This window comes from Marmota monax, unplaced genomic scaffold (genome assembly GCF_021218885.2).
Source record: "Marmota monax isolate L192 unplaced genomic scaffold, Marmota_monax_Labrador192_F-V1.1 WCK01_AAM20220418_F8-fsc00521, whole genome shotgun sequence".
NCBI classification, from domain to species: Eukaryota; Metazoa; Chordata; class Mammalia; order Rodentia; family Sciuridae; genus Marmota; species Marmota monax.
The window spans coordinates 165,202-184,376 of NW_026694603.1; the positions used below are offsets into that span (position 1 = coordinate 165,202).

A 19,175-nucleotide genomic window follows, 5' to 3' on the forward strand; every position below is an offset into this window, starting at 1 on the left:
TTAATTTGCTATTAGCAAATTAACATGTTAACTCATCTCCTCTGTGATTGCCTTGAATATTTTTATGATTACTTAAATCTCTGATTGCAGGAAGACATCATCTCATCGAATTATTCCACATTTTATCCATGATAGGATGCATCATCATCTCGTTGTTATTGACAGGTTTGCAGGCTGGTCCGGTATGATGTGCCTTCAGGACTTTGAACTAGATCATATCTGACAGCACAGTAGCATCCGTCACAATGACTCCAGCTTTCAAAGTCTTGTGATGCTTTGATTTCAGACCACCATTACATTGGGGAACTTTCTGTCATAGACTCAAAAAGGCTGAAAGGAATTTTGAAGATTTTTCTGGTCTGTTTGATTTTACAGAAGGAAAGGAAAACTTAAACCATAGCAGCTCCTTAACAGAATTGTTATTAGAAACCTATGGCTTTGCCTCCAAGTCTTACCCTTTTGGGACTAAGGATTCAGGATATAATATGCAACAAATTATTTTTTTCTGAGAAATTTATGTGCTTATTAGGATATAGCTGGAGTTTATTAAGACTTGTGAAAGGAGAAGGGAAAAGGCAAACAAAATAGCAAACCAAATGTGGTTGAAGGGATTTCATGAAGTATACACCATAAAAGTATTTCATGATAAATGGAAAGTGTGCTTAAATTAAAATTTATACCCCAAAATTTCAAACTCATAGCTCCATGAATTAGTCACATAATTTCTAAACTTCTAGAGATGAGATTCCTTAGTCTTGATGAGTTTTCAGCTACCCATCTTCATCTGCTCCAGGGAAATTTAGGGCATGTAGGAGGACCTTTCTTAGAACTCTTAAAGAAATCTTTACCCACAATTCACAACTTTTCTCCTACTGGCAAAAGAATTTGAAAGCTGCTCTATAGTGTCCAAGTTACAGTCTAGATCAATCCCCCTTTCTCCTTTCTTTGTCTTTGATTCCAACCAGAGTCAGCCCTTCAACCAGATGCAAGTCCTCTAAGCCTTAATTTTGACTCAAAACTTCTTACTCTCCCTTGTTCAAAGATTTATTTCAGGGCTGGGGATGTGGCTCAAGCGGTAGCGCGCTTGCCTGGCATGTGTGCAGCCCGGGTTCAGTCCTCAGCACCACATACAAACAAAGATGTTGTGTCCGCCGAAAACTAAAAAAAAAAAAATATATATATATATATATATATATATATATATATATATATATATATATGTATTAAAAGATTTATTTCAGCTTTTCTTTTAACCCTGACTAAATTTTGAATTCTTGTAGGACAGAAACAGGATTTCTTTCTTATCTGTTTCTTTTCTTATCTCCTTCCTAAGAAGCTGAATAGTTGTACATATGGAAATTTCTAAAGAAAAAAAAAGTGTTGTTATTAACCAATTATATCTAAAGAATGATGAGTTGATCAAAACTAAAAATGCAAAATGGAAACTTTCTTTTCATCTCACCACACCTACTGTGTATCTATTCAAATCTAGTAAACCAGAGCAAACACAATTTCTAGTAAACCAGAACAAACACAACTTACTTAAAGTCTTTGCAATTCACTCATTTTTTTTATTTGTTTGTTTTTGATTTCTTGAATCACCCCTAAGAAGACACTTCATTCCTGAAGGACACTCACCAACACTTTGGGAACCAAGAAGGTAAGATCTACTTTTGACTTAATCCTGAATGCAGAAAGGGAAAACAAACATTATTTTGCACATTCTCATTCTTGCCATATGCATAAGTAGTGGAAACCAATGAATTTGAGATCAATTACTAAAGTACTCTTAAAGACAAATTTTTAAAATGTGCAGGTTTTGCCAAAGGAAAAATAACTTCCCAAGAATTTGCTCACTACATTGAAATGTGTAAAATAGATTATAGAACTTTAACGAGCAGTCTCCAGATTAGTACACTTAGTTGTTCATAGGATCAAGATCCAGTTCACACACTGCTAACTTGACTGTTTCTTAGGCAGAATTTGCACCCCTGAAATCATGCAGCCATATCTTTGCTTATAAGTAATGCTGAAAGAATGAAGAGGGATCATTCAAATTTATGCCCCATGTGGTAATCAAACTCCTTTCCCCCAAATTTGTGTCTATTCAGGGTAATTCTAGATTAATTAAAATCAAAGGAACCAAAGTGTAATTGATTCATGACCACATTGTTGCTGACCAGACAATGTCAGATAATGGCTGAGAAATTTCCAAGAGAGGAAGGAAAACCAAGAGCTGTGTCACGGTACCCTGAAAGCAAAGAGAGAGGGGAGCTCTCAGAGGTGGGATGGAGATTAGGCAGGTGGGGGTGGTTATATCCGTGTGCAGGTTCTTGAAGACAGGAGAAGAGGAGGTGGTTAAAGGGGCACAGCTATGTAGTGTGGGAGCAGGTCATGCTCATGGAATGAAGAAGAGGCTAATTAAGGTTGTTTCTGAGAGTAAATTCAGGGGCCATCAGGAGTCATCTGGCAAGAGAGTGGGGCCAGATCTAACAAGGTGAACTTCATTAGCCAGGAATAAATGGTTTTTGCCCTTGAGTCCCAACACAGTCGCATAAATATAGGGAGAAGATCTGACTTAGCAACCGCATGCACAGAGAGGATTGAGAGCTTTGCTAGACAGTGAATGGTGAGTCAGCAGAGGGACATGGTTGCCAACAGGCAGTCACCACCTCAGCCATTACACCTAGGTCAAGAGAGGTGAGGGCACACTCTGATGGAGGAGGACATGTGGTTTAGATATCACACTTTAAGAGATTAGCAGGAGTAGATTCAGAGTAAAGTGACCAGGACAGTAAAGGATATTCAGAAACACATCATGGAAGAAGCAGATGAAGATGGAAGATGGAGCAGGGCTTATTTAACACAGAGAAGATAAAGTCAAGAACACAGGACAACCATCAAGCAAATGAAGAGCTATCTTGTTGCAAGACTTGAGCTTGTCTTATTGTTACCAAGAGCTGGAATGAGAATGAATCATCCTGAAGTTATGAGAACAAGATTTCCATTCAAAATGAGAAGAATCCTTGGCCTGTCAAAGTGGCTTAAAATAGAAATGACTTGTACCTGAAGGTATTCAAGGAGGCTGGATGACACCTGTTTAAGAATATTACTGAAGACAACTCAAGTCATTAGATAATACAATTAGTAGATACTGGGCTCTAAGTCATGGTTAGAATAGTTTTTTTTTTCTCTACCTGAAAATTAATCATAACTTGAGGCCCACATGGAAAAGTCTACTTTTTCTAAGAAGACTAAAAACTATAATTTAATCATCAGTTATTGTAGTCTTTCACCAACTTCAGGATTAGCATCACAAATTTTGTATTCAGTACCATTAATTCACTTAATAATATATGTCTCTTCATTATTTTTTCTAACTTTCCCTGAATTTTTACTGTGAAAGTGTTAACCAGATACATCAGAATCAGCTGAGAAATTTATAAGATATTCAAAATCTCAATCCAGACCTTCTAAAAATTCCCAGTTGGATTCATATGCACATTAAAGTCTCAGAAATATTGCTTTATATTGCTGGTATAAATGGATGTGAAATACTCTCAAATGGGAAACATTTATTATCCTGTTTTATCAATTCTTATTTTCTTCACATTTTTTCATAAAATGTTACTTCTGAAATTGGGATGCCTATTACAATCTATGTAAGGAATACTATGGTTTCAATTAGCTGTATTTTCTTTCGCTGTGGATCACACAATTGATGGCATCTTATATTTTGATATAATAAGGTAATGATAAGTTGTACAACATGGTGAAATACTGCTGTAATTTCAGCTACTGGGGAGGCCGAGGCAGGAGAATTATCAGTTCAATGCTAGCCAGGGCACTTTAGTAAGACCCCATCTCAAAATAAATTTGAAATATATATATATATATATATATATATATATATATATATATATATATATATATATATATATATATAAAAGAAGAAGAAGGGGGGAAGCTGAGGATGTAGCTCAGTTGTAAAGTTTTTGCCTCATGTGCATGAGGCCCTGGGTTCAATCTCCAGTACCAAAAATTAATAAAGTTAAATAAGTATATAATTACTAAATAAAGAAAGATTTGCCCAAGATCATTTTGTGCACAACCAATGGGACTATGTCACGATCCTAGCCTTAGAAAAGCAAAGTAATTTCAGAAAAGTAAAATAACAATTTAAACAAGTAATGTCTAAACCTCACTCTGAGGCCCTTGTAAATAGATCTGATTCTCTGGTCCCCACTACAGAGATTCTGTTGCAGATGGTTTCTGTGTGTATGATCTCTTGCCATCACTTTTGGGAACGTACTTAACATTAAGTCAAACTAAGTAATAGAAGCCTGTAATTGTGCATTCTGCCTAGATTCCTTAATGCAAGAGTGCAGCCATTCTCAGAGTGTGATTCGTGGATCCCTGGAGATCCCCCAAGAACCTTCTAGGAGATACGAAGTTAAAACAATTTCATAATAATACCCAACTGACTTTCTAAAATCTCTTTCACTATATGAAAGATGTAAAATCATGGATGTATAAAACTGCTTGCAGTTTTAAAAATCAAGGTCTGGCACCAAACTGCACTAGTAGTCATGATATTCTTCACTGCCATATAGTTGAACTAAAAAAAATTTCTTTTCAACTAAAAAAGCCAGTTTCACTAAGAATTACTTAATTTTTTTTAAGAATTGTTAATTTTATTTAATTTCAATTCTTATGTATACATCCTTTTAATATCTTTTGCAATGAAATGGGAAGTCCACTAGTGTTTTATAGTTATCTCTGGGGAAAATACATGTATAGTTTTATGAGTTGCAAGCTGAATTCGACATTGTACTCATGAAACACCGTTTTTACCTGGAAGACCAACAAGCAGACAAAACTGTGTGTTATTCAAACTTAGAGATTTAGTAGACATGCTCCCAAAAATAAATGAAGTGTGATTGATTTTGGGAGGAAAAACATGCATTTACTAGAAATAAACTTGAGCCTTTAAACAAAAATTAGAATATAAGAAACTATGTATCTGCCACCATTAACTTGACAGCTTCCTAGTATTTAAAGGTTTTTTCCAATGATATCACAGTGGCAACATTAATGATTTTGAGTTTTCAGTAATGTGCAATGAAATGTTTCTACATATGGAAGTTCTGTATAACTCAGTGATCCCCTATTTTCCAAATGGACACTATATAATGCTCATTCATAGGGGAAAAATTAAAATACCAGATAGATCAATGGATTATAATGTACCAAAGAACAAAACATTTGTTGATACGTTTTCAGATTCCACAACTAGTCTTCAAGAAACTTTCACTTACTGTTGACACAGTATCTAAGAAGAATATTCACAATTATTTGAAAAGTTGATTAAAATTTTCTTTTCTTTTACAAATAGTGTTGCTTTGCAAAACTGGATTTTTAAAATATTTATTTTAACTCCCCCAAAATATATGGCAATACACTGAATACAGAAGCAGTCATAAGAACACATCTGTCTTCTGTTAGCAGGCATAAAAGAGATTCACAAAATTAAAACCAAAACTACCCTTCTCGCTAATTGTTTTCTTTTTTTCTTTTGCTTTGAAAAATGCTGTCTTCAGAAAAATGTTAACTTATGTTAAGATATAGGGACTTTATAGTAATTTCAAAAGAATTAGTAATTTTTTTAATATTCTTGATTTTAATATCTCATATGGTACATATGGAGAGGTATGACTCATATATATAACAAAGCTCTTGGGTTCTCAGGAGTTTAAGTTTAAGAGAGCCAAGGGGTCCTGAGACCACAAAACCTAAGAATGGCTGTCCTAATGAAACCCACTTAAGCCACAACACTAGGGGCTGCCTTCAGAGAGTAAATGGGGGAAATGATGGATTCTTTTCCTTTCCCTGTAATAACTGAGAAAATTTAAACTGCATGACAACTACAAGCCAGGGGCCTTCTTTGGAATTCTAGACTCTTAGCCATGAAATCTTAACCAGGAGTCCACAGAGAGTTCAGAACAGCCCTTGGCCAAAGTAAAACCAAATGCAACTTTTTTCCTCCATCCTGGGAATTGAACCCAGTAGCGTTCTACCACTGAGCCACATCCCCCACCCTTTTTGAGACACTGCGGGGAACCTTAAACTTGCAATCCTTCTGCCTCAGCCTCCCAAGTCTCTGAGATGACAGGCATGTGCCATTGTGACCAGATCCAAAACACAAGTTAATCGATTAAGGCCCAAAGCAAGACAGGTACTTCTCTCTATGCAACATAGAACTCCACAGAATCATAGGAAGAAAGGGTTTTTCCCTTTTTGTGGTGCTGGGGATGAAACTCAGGACCTCAAGAGTACCAGTTGAGTACTCTACAACTCAGCCATATCCTCAGCCCAGAAGGGATATTTAAACCTTGACCAATGGAGAGCAAAATCCTAAAGGCTAAGATGGGGGAGAGAGAACTATAATATGTTCAACTGTCTCACTTTAAAAAAGAGTATATAAAAGATTCCATTCAAAAAATATTGTTTTTAAGAGGGATATGGGAAGGTGTGTATGGTAGTGTCATTTAATTCCATTTTATTCCAGTTACAGGAGAATAAATAGGAAGGAAAAGAAGAGTGAAAGGGAAGAAGGATGAGACGAGGGGAAAAACAAGTAGAGGAGTTGAGGGAAAACAGATCCAAAGAAGAAGTGGAAGAGGCAAACAGAGAGGGCGAGAAGGAACCATAAAGTCACACAGCAGGCAGGAACCTTAGACAGGGGCTAGACTGGCTTTATCATTTTAAGTGGCAAGAGACAGGAGACCAGAGAAGTTTAATGGTCTGAACAAGGTCAGTGCTGGGATTTGGGGATTGGGTTTTCTGATTTCTAAGCAGAGAATGCACATAAAGAGAAGGGCCAGCAAAGGAGACGGTGCGGGGGGGGGGGTGATTATGGGAGAGAGTGACATTGCTGTGGGCCCATTTGCTATTACCACATTACCTAAGCAAGCGTGAGAAGCTGGTATTCTCTCATTTACGTGTCACTGGGCTATCTGCAAGTTCTACTGGGAATCCTCAGTTTCCAGCAACTGTTTCCAGATTCACTTAGGAACTGGGGGAGACCTCAAGGCCACAAGCTCAAACGGGAGGCACAATTTAAGAAGATGCTTTAAGCCCCCTTTTACTGGGCTCACCAGGGTTGCCTTTCATTGGTACAGATGTGCACACCAGGGGCTGAACGAAGAGATGTTCCCAAAAGTGACACTCAGAAAGAAAAAACAATCCTCACACATTTTTTGTTCCCTTTTTTGTTGTTGTTGTTAGTACTGGGGATTGAATCCAGGGGTGCTTAGCCACTGAGCCACATCCCCAGCCCTTTTTATATTTTATTTTTTTAGACAGGGCCTCCATAAGTTGCTTAGGACTGGCTAAATTGCTGAGGCTGGCTTTGAACTCACAATCCTCCTGCATCAGCCTCCTGAGTTGTGGGGATTACAGGCACACATCCATGCCCAGCCTAAAATGTGCCTTGTACCTCATTCCTATTTGCCCAGTGTAAGCCATAGACCTGGTTGTAGATCCCTCAGGACCTAGCTCTTCCCAGAGCCTTTGAATCTGGCCTCCTGTTGAATAGAGATAACAGATAGCCACCCTATAGATGCAGTGTTCTCCCAGGTATGAGATTCAGCAATCCCCTGGTCTTCCTAGCTCCCTGCAGTCATGAGCTCGGATGCTGAGATGGCCATTTTTGGAGAAGCAGCTCCCTACCTCCGGAAACCAGAGAAGGAGAGAATCGAGGCTCAAAATCGCCCATTCGATTCAAAGAAAGCCTGCTTTGCAGTGGATGATAAGGAAATGTACGTGAAAGGTATGATCCAGAGCAGGGAAAATGACCAAGTCATCGTCAAGACCCTGGATGACCGGGTAAGTGCTGATCTCAAATGCCTTGGATAAGATGGGCGTCCTTGTTTTCCTTGGGAATGGAATATTAGAAATTGCATCTAAAGACAGACTGAAACTTACATCTCCCTGTTCTATAGTGAAGTTCCCATGCCATACACCTTGCTCCTGTCTCTTTCCTTTGAGGGTTTGGGCTTTAAGGATTTTTTTGGTGTTTGCTTTGGAGAAGAGGGGAAGGTGCAGGTGAAAGGCTTTGGACTACTTAAAAGCAAATTGGTGCTATTGTTGCTGGATGGAAAAACAAATATAGCTCTGTGGGCTATACACAATCATTCTTAAGAGGAAGCCCAAGAAGCACTGGCTAGTTTAATATGGAGAATTACAGCATGCCTTTCAATTCAGTACTTATTGGATACCTAGTAGGTTTCCATCAAAGCATGGATCACTTTTCAAATATTTGCAAATCTTAGCACATTCCTTCCCCTAAACTTACCCATCTAGTGTAGGAATCAAGATGTGTTCGGCAAGTGTGAGTCTCAATTCAAACTTGGACACATGAGACAGATTTTTCTTAGTTTTTTTTTTCTTTATTATTGGACATAATCTCTGATTCCAGATCTTTATCACTGGGCTAGAAAAAAAATGTCTTCAGTCACTCTTGGGGTTGTCCCACCCTCAAGGTTGTGGCATAGTCTCAACCTACACAGTCTTGCTTCGGGGTTGCATTGCCTCCTAAAAGATCTATTTAGAAAAACGTGCCAGATCCTAAAGGTTCAGGATACAGAGACTTTTCTCTCATTCCTTTGGCCACAGTGGGGTCTGTCTTTCTAGTCTAAGGCAGTGGCACAGGAGGGCCTCCCTTCTCAAGAATTTTAGGCTATAGCAAATCTCCTTCCTTTTACCTCTTCTGTAAAACCCTCAAAGGTCCTCTAGGCACTTTGGTTTTTGGAAAACAAAATCCAGAAAGTCCTATAGGCTACTTCTCTTTTCTGCCCTATTTTCTACCTCTCTTAAGAAAGAAGTACAGAGCCAACTGCATCCTTGAATGAGGACAGGCAGGAAAAATACAGGGGGGGGGGTGGGAAATCCAGTAATCATCTCGAAATATTTTACAGCCATGAACCATGCATGATGCAGGCTCAAATGTTCTAACTTAGGAGAGCAGGGGTACAAAGAATTATGGGAGCCTTGAAGAAACAAGGAAGAGAGGAAATGGGTCTCAGAAGAGGGGACACTTGAAGGTGTCCAGATATCATTTCAATGAAGATATTCATTGAAGATAAAGGAACCCACTTGACCCAGGGCATTGAGGTAGAAATGCATAAAAAACACTGGAGCAGTTCCTTCCAACCTTCCAACCTTTGTCACATCCCAGAACTCACAGCAAACCTGGTAAACAAAGGCAACCTACCTTGATAGTAGCTATCCTAAGCTACATCTGGCCACCCTGAAGGCAAAGGGCTCTATAGCTCTGCACCCCTGTAACCGTCTCCTGGAACCCACAATGGCAGACTGATTGGGATCATCAGACCAGCACTGGTTTGACCATAATCAGGTTAATCAAGGGCAAGTTACTTAAAGATCATCTCTAGACATGGAAATGACCAATAAATATATCACTGAATTTACCACATTATCTCACTACTTCCACCCCTCCAATGAAGAGGGGTGCAGATCATTGGCTTCCTCTCCATTGCTTGCTTTTCTTCTCAATACCCAGACGCTCACTCTGAACAGTGACCAGGTGTTCCCCATGAACCCTCCCAAATTCGACAAGATCGAGGACATGGCCATGATGACCCACCTGCACGAGCCTGCTGTGCTGTACAACCTCAAAGAGCGTTATGCAGCCTGGATGATCTACGTGAGTGCCCTTGAACATCGGTGCACATCATTTATTTCTCTGAGTAAAAACAAGATCTAAATGATTAATTTTCTGATTTTCCCAGACCTACTCGGGCCTCTTCTGTGTCACCGTCAACCCCTACAAGTGGCTGCCGGTATACAACCCAGAGGTGGTGGCTGCCTATAGAGGCAAAAAGCGCCAGGAAGCCCCACCCCACATCTTCTCCATCTCTGACAACGCCTATCAGTTCATGCTGACTGGTGAGTCCTCTCTTTGTTCATGCTTTTAAAAATAATTGTCAGTTATTCAAGCCCGTCAGAGGCTTTGGCCATCTGAACAGTGCATGAACCAAAGAGCTTCAGATGATTTGGGGATGAGTAGCCAGCAGTGCAAACCCTTCTATTTACTGGTCATAATGCATGGAAAGTCCAGTGGTCAAGGCCAAAGCCACACTAAGTCCATGCTTATTTAGGGAGCACAAAGAAATGTCCTGTCCTTACCTGCAAAGCACCCTTAGCATGGACATACTTAGAAGAGAAACTATATTAGTATCCACAAAGTTGTAAAAATAGGTGGAAAAGTCTCCCTTTACCTGCTTTCCCCCTTAACTCAGGCTTCTGTGCATCTTCCCCGGATTTCCAAGGTGGCATTAGAAATAGAGATATGGTGATACTGCCATGCCATTATCACTTTTATCTTCTCAACTTTTGCCTGATTTGACTCAGCACAGAGACAAGAAATAAAAGCCAGCATTCAAGATCGGAGGACACTTAAAAATCATCCAGTACAATGTTACCCATACTTCAATCATTTCTATCCCACATTTACAATCTTTACCCTTTCTGCAAATAATATTTGTTTTCTTTAACTGAAGTGACCTCAGTTTTAAAGGGAAGGTTAATATCACTATTAGGTTGCTATAAGAGCTATAACAAAGTACTACAGACTGGGTGGCTTAAACACAGAAATGTATTGTCTCACAGTTCTAGAGGCTAGAAGTCTATAATCGAGGTTTCAGCAAGGTTCTTTCCTTCTGAGGCTGTAGGAGAATCTGTTCCAGGTTTTGCACTTAGCTTCTGTGGTTTGCAGGCAATCTTTAATGATTCTTGGCATGTAGAAGTGTCACACTGCCCTCTGGCTTCATCTTCACATGGCATTCTCCGTGTGTGTGTGTGTGTGTGTGTGTGTCTTTAAATGTCCCCTTATTATAAGGATACCAGTCATACTGGATCAAGATTTCACCCTACCCTGAAAGACCTCATCTTGATTAATTATATCTGCATCTTATTTACATCTTATTTCCAAATAATTCTGAGGTTCTGGATATTAGGACTTCAATATATGAATTTTTTGAATCCATACAGTCTCAGAAATAGTTTCTCATGAGTAGAAAATAAAAGTAAGAGAAAAATACCATGACAGCCAATAAGTGCCTACAAATTCTAAATTGAAACTGTGGTCTCCTACTTGCTCTGAACCTGAAACTGACTTTCTTTGTTTCAAAGGGAGATGGAAAGCAAAGAGTTAAAGATCTACCAACATGAACAACTTTTACATGTGGGGTTCACTGTTCATCTCCCAGGCTTTCCATACATCCCACATTTAAGAAATCTGCACAAATTGTCACCAAGATTAGACATGTCTGAACCACACCACAAGTTCAAAACCCAACCAGGCCCTAGGTTCTTTAACTTTCCCCCAATTTGCTCTGTATTTAAATCTTATCTTTTTGTTGTTCACTTATTTTGTTTGCCTCCTTTTGCGTTTCTAGATCGAGACAACCAGTCTATCCTCATCACGTGAGTAACCTGTGTTTAAACCCATGATGACTCAGAAGCCAGAGCCCATCCCTTCTACTTTCCTTTATCACATTTAATTTTCTTTTTGGTACTGGGGATCGAACTTAGGGGCACTTGACCCCTGAGCCACATTCCAGCCCTATTTTGTGTTTTATTTAGAGACAGGGTCTCACTGAGTAGCTTAGCGCCTCCCCAATGCTGAGGCTGGCTTTGAACTCGCCATCCTCCTGTCTCAGCCTTCGGAGCCACCGCTGGGATTACAGGCATGTGCCACTGAACCAGGCCTTTTACCATTTACTTTTAAATTGACAGTGGAGAATCTGGTGCAGGGAAGACTGTGAACACCAAGCGTGTCATCCAGTACTTTGCAACAATTGCAGTTACTGGAGACAAAAAGAAAGAGCAGCCAACAGGCAAAATGCAGGTAAGCAATGGCCTGCCCTGGAGGCTTATTAGAATAAGCATGTCTGACATATTGGGTGAGCACCAAGGGTGTGTCACAGCTCAGATGAGCCAGGTAAACAGAATAGAAGTTTCCTCTTCTCTGTATTCTCACACAGAACATTTCCAATGCCAAATGTGTGAGGTTTTTTTTTGTTGTTGTTGTTGTTTTGTTTCTCCCCCCATACCAGGCAATATCCTAATTCTCTATACACACCCACTGGGGTAACAGGTGGGAGCAGCAATCTCACAATTCAATTCAATTATGATACTAACTCCCTGGAAATAGTATCATATTCCATAAGACACCCCCCACTTCAGGTGTCCATTGCAAGTCCCAGTGCTAAGTGGAACTGACCAGTTACACATCTGGGGCTCCTACAAACCCCTTCTCAAGTTCAGTAATTTGCTAGAATGGTTCAAAGAACTCAGAGAAACACTTTACTTACTACTGGTATATTATAAAAGAAACAATTCAAGAACAACCGGTTGGAAGAGATGCATAGAGGGGTAAGACAGGGAGAGAAGCATGGAACTGCCATGCCACCTCCCAGTGTCTCCATGGGTTCGTCAAGAATTCTCCATGGTTAAGAATTCTCACAGAGGTTCTGTTACATGGGCATAACCAACCAGATCATTGGCTTTGGTGATTAGTTCAACCTTCAGTCTCTCTCCCCTGAAATCTCCAGTCCTGTAATCAGTTCCCATGGCAAGCAACTCTCATCCTGGGGCTGTCTGGGGACCCCCCAGACACCACTCATTCATTATTAGTATATAATAAGACACTTAGAACTTTGGAGATGCCAAGGGATTCAGGAGATTTGTGTCAGAAAACGGAAATATGCATCTTTTATTATATCACAATCAGGGGCAAGGCAGAAAGTGGACTTGGGATATAGCACTAGTTCCTTCAACAATAGTTGAGTGATCTTGACCAATTCCACATGCCCTCTATAGAAGGGAATGGAAACACCAGGAGTTTTCAAATTGAAGCACACATCAGAACCAATTAAAGGGCTTTTAAAAGGAATTGAGAGCCTCAGCCCATAATTTCTGACTAAGAAGGTCTAAAGTGGGATCCAATGTTTTGCCTTTCTAACATGTTTTCATGTAAAGTTCTTACTGCTGGTCCAGGGACCACACTTTGAGAATCACTAGGTTTAACAGTTTCCAAACCTCTCTGGAGCCAGAAGGATAAGTGATGGAAGTGAGGTAGAAATCCTTTTTACCATAGTAGACTCCTGAGTAACAATTTTTATGATTTTTTTTTGTTTTGCTACTTACAAGACATTTTTGAAAACCATTTTTTTAAATTGCACGATCTTTGAGGTCATTTCCCCTTCTGAACACAAATGTCTATGATATTAGGTGAGTACAGAGGTACATGTACCTAAAAATCCATGATTTATAATGAAATGTAATCAGAGAAGAGAGGCAGTGTGAATGTCAAGATGGAGAGGATAATGTTCCATCCTAGAATCTGACATGACCAGGGGTTCCTTCATTGCATCCTAATAAGAGCTTCCCTGGGGTAGGACCTTAAGACTTCTTAGGTGGGATCTGGTGGGGCCCTGGTATCTCCACATGTCTGCACTGAGCACCAGGTAAGACTGGTGGACACTTCTCCCTGGACCTTTCCCAGAGCACACACACTTTCCAGTCAACTGTGGGCTTCTCAGGAAGACAGTCCAAAGTCCTCTCTTCTCTTTGTTGTTAGGGAACACTGGAGGATCAGATCATCCAAGCCAATCCCCTGCTGGAGGCCTTTGGAAATGCCAAGACCGTGAGGAATGACAACTCTTCCAGATTTGTAAGACACAGCCCAGTTTTCACCTACCCCAGCCAACCACACTCTGTCCTTAAGTGCTGGATGTGAAAAATTGTCACATAAACTACCCTCCAGCAATTCAGATTAATCTACTCAACTGGAATTTGTCAATCCACTTTGAAAAAAAAGTGTTGGCCTCTTCCTGGCAGAGGGAGGATTTAGCTGTCTTTCCCTAACTAGTCAACATCACCTCACAAGCATCCTGAAGCCTCAGAGATTCAAATTCTGCAAGTAGAAATCAATTCTTGAATGCTAACATCAGATTCTCTAGATGGAGACATTTTAAACCTTATTTTGGCCACTTTTATAAGTGTGTAGTGATATCTAATGATGGTTTTAATTTATATCTCCTAAATTGGTAATGATAGTGAACATCTCTTCATGTGCTCACTTAATATTACTGAGCAACATCCATTGACTTAGCCACAGAATTCTTAGTGTGAATTAGGTTGGTAGATTTGACCTACTCCAAGTCAGGAAGTCCTAGGAGCTGCAGAAGAACTAGCCAAAGACAAAAGGGATCCCAGTAGGAATTGGTTGGTGCTAAGTATATTAAAGTCAATCGTTCTTCCTTCAACATTTCACTTAGGAATAGCACCACCAAAGAGGTATTTATTTCCACACTGGCAAATAAGCATTCAGCAATATGTTCAATTTCATTGGCCAGGGGAGCAAATACTCAAGAGGTACAGCCCTCATTTATGCCTCTAGTTGCAAAAGTACCTGAGAACTTCACACATCTCACCAGCTGGACAATCTCAAGCTCACATTTTATGGTCACCCCATAAAGATAAAACGGTTGCTGATTAAAAAGTAGATGCATTCCTCAAACACTGTAGCTCTGAGCCCTGGCCTTTCTTTCCTCAGATATGCGCTTGGTCCCCTGTATACTACCTACTTGTACATCTGTCTTCCTGGGTGCAAAACTAAGCCCTTCTTTGTGGGGGATCTGAGTACATTTTACATGTGTAGAGATGTATTACAGTGCTTGGACCAATTTTAGCTATGGTGCTAATCTGATTCCACATTTAAGTGGAGATGATGCCTTTAGGACTCCCTGTCATCACATCCATTTATTCACTTTAGGCCTTTCCTTTTGGTCCTGAGCCAGAATTCATAAGCACTCTGTACACCTTCTGCCCTCCAGACCTTTGTAGGCTAGTGATTCCATTGTATTCCAGAAATTAGCTAAAAATACTGAAGCCCCAATACTCTCATTCACACATACGTCCATTGAGCCTTCACAAATTCAGAAAAATATTGAGAATATTATTGAGTACTGACCACTTTCCAAACTGTGTAGAATAAACAAGTCAACATTTTCACCCTCAAATTTGTTCACAGTATGGTAGAGTACCAATTAAATGGATATGAGAAAGGGGCACACATATTTTGTATGTACTATGCACATATTTATATGTACTATGTAAATTAATACATATATAATTCACATGTATGCATTATATCTAAATTTTATAAAATAATATATAAATTAAAGTTTATATATTTTATATGTGTGTATGTGCATATGTATATATATACATACACATTAATATATACATATATACACATACATATGTTTGTGTGTATATATATACATGTGTAAGTATGTGTATATATATGTGTATGTATGTGTGTGTGTGTGTGTATACTTTATTTATCACTCCCCAAAAAGGGAGAAACCCAGACCCTGAGTTGTTCTTTGGAGAGCCAGATGCCTAGAAGTTAGACTTGCCTGTAATAAGTAGTATGTAAAATCTCAGAATTAGCATTCAAAGGCAAAAAATAAGAAAAAAAGAAAAAGAAATTAGACAGCCCATCCATACAATCAATTCTAATATTTGAGAAAGTATTTGGGAAACAAGGTGTAAAAATAGTATAAAAATCAAGGATGCAGTCAGGAATGAGGTGGTTCCAAGCAGAGAGTTGGACGGGAGCCTATGGATGCCCCCTGAGCTGTAGGAACAAGGCTGGGAACTCTGGATAGGGCTACCTGACCCTTGGTTGGCTCAGCCTGGGGACTGCAGGAGTGAGACAAACCGAGACAGGAAGTACTTATGTTTCTGGCTTCACTGCCTCCCTAACCCTGTGCTTCCCACCCATGGGTGATAGCCCACACAGAATCATATAGAGCAAGTGACTGTGGTGTTTTTCATCCTGCCATTGGACAGGGGAAGTTCATTCGGATTCACTTCGGAGCCACTGGAAAGCTGGCATCTGCTGACATTGAAACCTGTAAGTCTGGACACTTGATACAAATACCTTGGTAGTTTGCCACAAAGGTCACTCTTAGAAACCTGAAATTATTATTTTTGTTGTTGTTACCGTAGATCTCTTGGAAAAATCCAGAGTGACATTTCAGTTATCTGCTGAGAGAAGCTATCATATTTTTTACCAAATCATGTCAAACAAGAAGCCAGAGCTCATTGGTAAGCTCTCGGATATCATTCTTATCTTCCTCATCAGTGGCTTTGGGACAATACCCAGAGTAAGTTGTGTCTACAGTATTAAAAAGATCTTGGTGTTTTGCAGACCTGCTTCTGATTTCAACCAACCCCTTTGACTTTCCTTTCGTGAGCCAGGGAGAGGTCACTGTAGCCAGCATTGATGACAGCGAGGAGCTGTTGGCGACTGATGTAAGCATGAAATTAATTTGTTTATGCAGAGAATTAAGGAGTTTTGAACTGACAGGCAGCTCAGGGAACTCATGAGAAAACTGGGACCCAGGGACACTAAGTGATTAGACCAAAGACAGGGATTGAGAGCTCAGAGAATGAGTCCACTTTGCCCTTTTCCCTACTTAGCTCCACATCACAAGATTCCAAAATAAGAATCCAGGGGTTCTCCAAGCACACATCTCTTCTATCCTCTAATACTTGAATTAGAATAAATTTTTGCATTTATAAGCTTTGTAATGTAACATTGGTTGGAAGTTTTCAGGTTACAAAATCACCTACCTACACGGCTCAAGAAAATTTAGAAAATATGAAGAAGTACAAAACAGAGAGGCAAAATAATAATAACAATAATAAACAACCTCACACTGCAATGCCTCTCCATTATTCTTTCTACCTGTCCTTGTAGGTTCACTTTAGGGACCTATCTCCTCCATATAACTATCTAGTCTGTGGCCTTTTACTTTGGGGAATAATTTGAAAAATTATTATCTCATTAAATCCACATGAATACCATCTATAAGGTATTCATGTGGATTTAATGAGATAATATATAGAGAGTACTTTACCCATCCAAAGTTCCTCCACTCATTCCACTCCCCCACCCCATTATGGATGAGCATCCGCTGCCTAGAGTGAACATTTGGCCTTTGTTTTTTAGGGATTGGCTTACTTTGCTTAGCCTGATATTCTCTAACTCCATCTAATCACCTGCAAATGCCATAATTTTATTCTCTTGTATTGCTGAGTAATATTCCATTGTGTATATATATATACCAAATTTCTTTATCCATTCATCTATTGAAGGGCATCTAAGTTGGTTCCACAGTTTGGCTACTGTAAATTGTGCTGCTATGAACATTGATGTGGCTGCATCACTGTAGTATGCTGTTTTTAAGTCCTTTGGGTATAGACCGAGGAGTGGGATAGCTGGATCAACTGGTGGTTCCATTCCCAGTTTTACCCAATGCACAGCACACACACACACACAAAAAAGAGCTTTGCCTAAATTTGCCCCTTTTTCATTCGAAAACCAATGGTATTATATTCAATGATCTCCTTTTCTAGATCTAATGTTCTATAATACATTTATTTGATTCTGAACAATATTGGAACTCCTATGTTACAATGATAAACGCTCAAGCTTTGGGACTATTTCTCCATCACTACCTATGTGATTTCCTTACCACGATGATTCCTAATCGCCTCATCCAGAAAATAGCCCCCATCTATGTGCAGTGGGAAGGATTTTACTCAGTTCTTATTTGATGGACAAAGACAGATCATTCAATCACCTACAGACACACAAACATGTTAAATAAATGGTTTTTACCCACTAACTTACCACACCCCACCCATCATCCATTTATTGGAACAAATTTTATCTCATGTTCTGTAAGGAGGTGAGGGCTCTGCCAGGAGAAAGCTGCAGACAGATCCCTGGGTCCTGTTGAGACAGCTGGTCCTTTTTCCCCCTCTCAGAATGCCATTGACATCCTGGGCTTCAGCTCAGAGGAGAAAGTTGGGATCTACAAGCTGACAGGAGCCGTGATGCACTATGGGAACATGAAGTTCAAGCAGAAGCAGCGAGAGGAGCAGGCAGAGCCAGATGGCACAGAAGGTAACTTCTTTGAAGAAGGTAGATTTGACTCCCCATCTGTGTTTGTGTGTGGATGAGACCATGGGAACTAAACACTACATCTCAAGATTTGCTCTTCCAAAATTGTATAAGTGGAACTTGAGTTGTCTGAAGCTCAGTGTACCTACAATGGGGAAGTCCACCAGCTTGATTGGGGACTCCCTGTAGTGGTGAATGACCAACCACTCTGCTAGTTTCCACATTCTAAGTTGGCCTGCTTTTTAAGGTAGAATTAATGCGAGAATATCATGAAGTGAACTTTACTTTCTTTCCATGTATATCACTACTATTAATGTAAACAATACTGTCATAATCATTTTGGGCCTAAAATGAGGCCTTTGATAAAGTGGGGTCCAAATTTTGTTCTTCCTATTACTCCCACCTTGACATCTGTCGAACTTGACCTTGAAGTAAGGACTGGTGAACAAATGTTCCTCTTCCTAACTCTCACCTGACTGATCTCACCATTATCCTCTGAGAGGCTTGGGAGTAGAGCCTAGGGAAGCAGGAGGGCTGAATAGGGACAGGATTAACCCCTATGTGTCCTACTTATTGAACCTCTTATCTCTCACAATGTACAAATTCCTTGAATAGAAGGCTGGCAACGTGGGTCAACCCTGATAATTCCAGATTTATCTGTCATTCCCACAGGGTGTGAAGCAGAGTGTTTTTAGCCCTTGGGTAATAAAGAAGGAATTAGAGACTAGGCCCCATAAAGCCTACCTGCTTAGGTTAGTCCCTCCTAGGATAGTCTCCCTTTTATATCAACTCAAAGTCCACTGGTTAGCCATCTCATCAGGGATGTGATAGCCTATCATACACTCCTGCCACACTCAGGTGAAGAAAAGCGTGTATTAACACCCCGGGGAGCATGTCTCAGAAGCGGTCTTAGAATCTTGCCCATGATAACTGTGCAGAGTAAATCACAGGAGAGAAAGACTCCCGGAGGAATGCATTTCTGACTGAAGTAATCAGGGAAGGCTTCCTAGAGGAGGAGCCACTGATTTTGGGCTGTGAAGGATGATTAGGATTCTGGAAAATGTGGGGTAGAGGGAAGAATAGGCATTAGAACTGCCTCCACAAG

The 19,175-nt window shown here is 39.9% G+C and overlaps 1 protein-coding gene across 1 annotated transcript in view; it reads left to right on the forward strand.

The window, feature by feature from the left end:
* Nucleotides 1–7,683: 7,683 nt before the first annotated feature.
* The window catches only part of Myh13 (myosin heavy chain 13), a 51,727-nt gene continuing 40,235 nt past the window's right edge, over nt 7,684–19,175 (forward strand). The window contains exons 1-10 of the mRNA XM_046422095.1: nt 7,684–7,887; nt 9,584–9,727; nt 9,813–9,969; nt 11,481–11,508; nt 11,821–11,932; nt 13,667–13,759; nt 15,949–16,012; nt 16,108–16,206; nt 16,310–16,413; nt 17,935–18,073. Of these exons, the coding sequence (XP_046278051.1) occupies nt 7,684–7,887; nt 9,584–9,727; nt 9,813–9,969; nt 11,481–11,508; nt 11,821–11,932; nt 13,667–13,759; nt 15,949–16,012; nt 16,108–16,206; nt 16,310–16,413; nt 17,935–18,073 (1,144 nt within the window). The remainder of the gene's footprint in view (nt 7,888–9,583; nt 9,728–9,812; nt 9,970–11,480; nt 11,509–11,820; nt 11,933–13,666; nt 13,760–15,948; nt 16,013–16,107; nt 16,207–16,309; nt 16,414–17,934; nt 18,074–19,175) is intronic.